Source organism: Manacus vitellinus, unplaced genomic scaffold (genome assembly GCF_001715985.3).
Source record: "Manacus vitellinus isolate BGI_N305 unplaced genomic scaffold, ASM171598v3 ctg7180002438757_pilon, whole genome shotgun sequence".
In the NCBI taxonomy this organism is placed as follows: Eukaryota; Metazoa; Chordata; class Aves; order Passeriformes; family Pipridae; genus Manacus; species Manacus vitellinus.
Window position 1 is genome coordinate 1 of NW_021938777.1, and position 5,030 is coordinate 5,030.

A 5,030-nucleotide genomic window follows, 5' to 3' on the forward strand; every position below is an offset into this window, starting at 1 on the left:
AAGCGTATGCTTGCACCAGCATTAGAGTGCATATGACTGTTGTAAGAAGATTTGGAAATTGCACAGAGAATCTGTGTTTGTGCATTGTTATTTTCAGATGCTTGTGTTTTCTGCATTGCAACTGTCCAGAAGAGTTACTTTACAGTAGGTCCTTGCTGACAAATGTATTTCTGTTGGTTAATGATAGAGAAAAGCCAATATTTTGACTTCTTTTACAGATGACTCCTACCCACACTGCCCTGAAGAGTGGGTGGCCTACAGAGGGAGCTGCTACTCCTTCTCCAAGGAGGAGAAGGACTGGAATTCCAGCCAGGTATCCTGCTGGTCACAGGGAGCTCACCTCCTGGTCATCAGTGATACCCGGGAAATGGTAATGATTTTCTTAGTCTTTGAGGATCTCCCATTTCCTTGCAGATACTAAGTGATTGACATCCAAGCAGTGTTGTCACTTCAGCAATATTTTGGCTTTAATGAGAGGAAGGACTTATAATTGATGTTACAGTGCACTGCCATTTTCAGTGTACACCTTAGAAGTTTGCAGGAAGCATAGAAGCAAAGGGGAGAAGGGAGACATGAGGGTCACTGTCAGCTACTCAGAATCATCCTATGAAGAATGTTAGGAGACAACCTTTTCCACTGCTCCTCTCCACCTCCCCTCCTATCCTCAATAAGGCTGATTGAGTGATTACAGGAAATGACTGTGACACTAGGCAGTCACGTACTCATCGCTCACAAACCAGTACTATGTCCCCACTCTCAAGGAATGCTTCCTTTTCAAAAGCTGTGCTTCTCCTCCCTGCAACTGCTCCAGCTCCTCCTGCTCAGTGACCCATCCCATTCCCCGTGTTCATGCATGGATATTTCTTTCTCAATCTGTTTTCAGTGCTTACTTCCCGTCTCTGCCAAAATACCTCAGTTGTGCTGATGAAAGGAGGAACCAGCTGTTCCTCTGCAGGTGCCCACCGCGGGCAGGGCATGTATGGTCACTAAAGAAAGGGGTAGTGCTGATTGCTGGGGCACTGAGGCACATCTGCTTAAGTAGAGCAGAAGCCTTGATCTGGTTTTGCGCAAGCCAGGGCTTATTAGCTTGGGTCCAATGAACGTGGACAGCTTCCAGTCCCTGGACAGAAGTTGCATTGTATGATGTTCTGTGGGGGCTTAAAAAGCCAGGTCTCTACTTGACTAGGAGTATGTACCAGGCTTTCACATTTGCTTAGACAAATCCAGACTCCTTAAGAAGTAGGCATCTTCCCCAGGTTACCCATTTTTCTGCATAAAAAAGCCTCCCTTACTACCATCTCTGCTGCTTGAGTGTTACCCATTATCCCTGCTCAGACTTATCCATCTAAGTGAGACTTTCCTAGCTATCCATGCCTTATGCTGCAAGGACTATGATTGCTCAACCTCTGTGTGCCAGGGAAGCGTGGTCACCTCCAAACCACCAGCAACACTCAAGTAGTTCCTCAAGCTGCTCCTATTCCCACGACTTTACCAAGCTAGCTTTGTTAATGCTTCTCTGTGAACATGTCTTCTCTGAAGCTTTGTTATGGCAGCAGGAGATAAGGATGGAGCCCAGCCATACAACTGAAAGGTTGCTGTTCTTTGGTTTCATTGCAAAGGTGGACAAGAAAAACTTATCTCTCCTGGCTTTGTCTTTTATTTTTTTTGGAGGGAAGGGAGGGACAGGGGATTTACTTCAGGGCTAAGTTTCTGTTGCAGGCTTCACCTTTTAACAATAAACAAGAGTTAAAATTTAGCCAAAAGGAAATGAACATTGCAAAAAAGTAAGAGGAATGTTTGTATAAAATTTGAAGAGCTTTGTTCCTGGGTTTGTTACGCATCTGTCAGTGCCTGCACTTCCTGCTCTGCCCTGATTTTACCTGTAATTGTTAATACTTTGTATTAGCTTGCTAACTAGCTCCATGGTAGAGTGTTAATATTAATTCTAATAGCAAACATTCCTACATAAAGTGTGTAGGAATCTCCAGGAGATTGGGGTGCAGTTCATAGAATCATAGAATATGCTGAGTTGAAAGGGATCCATCAGGATCATTGAGTCCAGCTCCTGGCTCTGCACAGGACAGCCCCAAGAATCACACCATGTGCTTGAGAGCACTGTCCAGAGACTTCTTGAACTCAGACAGGCTTGGTGCTGTGATCACTTCCCTGGGGAGCCTGTTCCAGTGCCCAACCATGCTTTGGGTGAAAAACCTTTTCCTGATATCTAACCTAAACCTCCCCCTACTCAACTTCATGCCTTTTCCTTGAGTCCTGTCACTGGTCATGAGAGCAAAAAGATCTGTACCATCCCCTCCACTTCCCCTCGTGAGGATGTTGAAGGCTGCAATGAGGTCTCCCATCAGTCTCATTCAGGCTGAACAAACCAAGTGACCTCAGCTGCTCCTCATATGGCTTCCTCTCCAGACCCTTCAACAACCTTATGGCCCTCCTCTACATGTCTCTAATAGCTTAATGACCTTCTTATATTTCAATGCCCAAAACTGCACACGTGACTCAAGGTGAGGCTGCTCCAGGAAGAGCAGAGCGGAACAATGACCTCCCTCCCGACTGGCTGGCGATGCTTTGCCTGATGCCCCCCAGGATGCGGTTGGCTCTCCTGGCTGCCAGGGCACTCATATTCAACTTGCATATTTGACAGCAGTTGTTTCATATATATTGCCCTGAGAAATGTCCTTTGAAGAATCTCCCCAGGACGCTGAAAGCATGCTTACTTCCTTGTGAATGTACACATAGTTTTTATTCCAGGTATGATTTGCAAGGCTGATCTTCCTGAATAGAAGGTGTGGGTAAGCATATTGTCAACCACTTAAGGAACAATCAGGCAAAGGGATGTATCTTGCTTTCTGTTCTCTCTACTTATCCTGACCTCCATTCTCTGCTTGGCTTTCATTAGTCATTAGTCACTTGGTAATTCATCATCATTTCTAGGATCTGTTCAAGCGTATTCAAACAGAATGTTTCTGGATTGGACTGAGGAACAGCACAAGCTCTGGATGGATTTGGGAAGATGGCTCCATATCCAATTACACCAAGTGAGTTTCATTCTATTTTAAAAACAACAGTGCTAATTCAGATTGCCTGGTGTTCCATAATACCCAGAGTTCCTACTCCAGATCTCAGGACCTTTCTTCCTGGGCAGATTTTCTTCTTCCTGTCACCTGTACTGCACTAAGCTCAACATGGTCTGCTTTTTACTGCCCTGCACCTTGTAAAGGCAGGTACCTGTGAAAACCAGGTCTAATATTAGTATTGCACTCCCTACTTCCCTCCAGCTGCTCAAACAAAGGATTTTATTTACCTGTACCACCCACACAGATGCTCGGTCAGAAAGGCATATGGCTTTACTGGGGTTAGCCACCTTGCACCAATTCTGTCAAGTGCTGGTGTCAGTGGGTGTGAGGACTCTGCCCTTTGCTGCTGCACTGGTGCCAACCCACATCAGAACCTTAATTTCAACTCAGTCTCTACTTAGACAAAACTCAGCATTTTGCATGAGGGAAAACATTTATGGTTTGGTCCATTGACTTTGCCTGGCCTTTCCTTTTTATGGCAGTTAAGACAATCAGTTAGTTTCTAATGCCTCTCCAGCAAGGAAACTCACCCAAGATCTCACTGTCAGGAGGTCAGTACTCTAGGCACTCGATTTAGTTCCCTGCTTAAATCCAGCTTTCCATTCTTACAAACTCCTTGGAGGTGATCATCTTTCCATGAAACACTCAGCACTGCCATTCTCATGCTGGTGGATATCACTGCCACTGCAAGGCATCATGTCTATGTTTCATTCTGATTTAGGTTCCACAATGGCAAAATTACTTGGTAGTAGCGGGAAGGTGGTTCTTTAGTGTATATTTTATTTTCTAACAGCTGCCTTTTGGAGGTTGGGTTCTTTTGTTTCCTCTGGGCTACACCCTTCACAATCAAATGTTTTTTCTTTCTTGCCTCCAGGAGACAACTTCAGCATTTTCTCTCAATCTCACTTCTGTTCTGTGTCTCTTGCAGGGTCCTCTCTAACAGCCACGTGCAACACTGTGCTGTCCTGATGAAAGGTCGTTTTCATGCCTCCAGCTGTGAATTTCATGCTCCATGGATCTGTGAGAAATCGCTTAGATAAATCCTATGTGCATTTTCGTCTCATAACAATCTCATCAATGGTATGAATTGATCATTGTCCTGCAGACCAAAGCTTCACACAAGAGCAATGACTTGCCTTTTCCATACCATCACAAAGGTGATTTGCCCATAAATGTAAGTTATCTTCAGTGGTAGATCTGTTCTCAGTCCACATGTGTTAGATTGCTGCTGTTTGTGACCAGCTGAGACCTTGGACATATTCCCTGGCCTAACCTTTCCCTATTTGTCCTTTAAGAGCAAACAAAAGCTTTATCACAACAGGTGTCTTCAGATCTTTGAGGGTGAGCTGTCAATTTTCCTTCAATTTTGAGCATCAGATTTCATTTCCATTCCCTGCATCTCCATTGTCTGATATCAGAAGGACTGGAAAAATGAAGCCTGATATTCACTGATAGAAACATATAAAGAGATTTTTCCCAGTGGCAGCCTCTCCTTTTGCATCCCAGTGCTATGAGTGGGAGAGAAGAGGGTGAAATGCAACTACAGCTTCTGTAAATCCAGCAGAGAAAATAAACCTCTAGTACTGCACTGGACCAAAAGTGTGTACCTGTGCCATTACTTCTCTCTGTTGGAAGGAACTAGTTGCAGGCCATGTTTTATAGGCCAACTTTAACCAAACTAGTCAAGAGACAGGAGTCAAAGGTATACAGTTAATTGTGTGAAACTGAATCAACCAAGAACTTGTTTTCCTCCCCACTTCTGCACTTTCGTACTGCAGAGAGAGGAAGCAGTGGACAAATCCTTAATAAAGGAACTTTCAGTTCAAATAGAACAGAGCCAGGCTCAGAGTTTGAACAGCATAAAACCACAGTGAATATTAAGGGTTGGACAGTAGATTGCATTTCCGCACAGCTGGAAAACTTTTTTACACACAGAGA

At 44.4% G+C, this 5,030-nt stretch overlaps 1 protein-coding gene across 1 annotated transcript; it reads left to right on the plus strand.

Annotated features, from left to right (window-relative positions):
* Positions 1-218: 218 nt before the first annotated feature.
* LOC115307405 (killer cell lectin-like receptor subfamily G member 1) lies at positions 219-4,132 on the plus strand (the record flags this gene model as incomplete). Its single annotated transcript, XM_029959270.1, has 3 exons — positions 219-370; positions 2,950-3,053; positions 4,021-4,132. Coding segments are annotated over 3 exons (368 nt in total), but the record flags the coding sequence as incomplete, so codon positions are not given.
* Between the last annotated feature and the right edge of the window lie 898 nt (positions 4,133-5,030).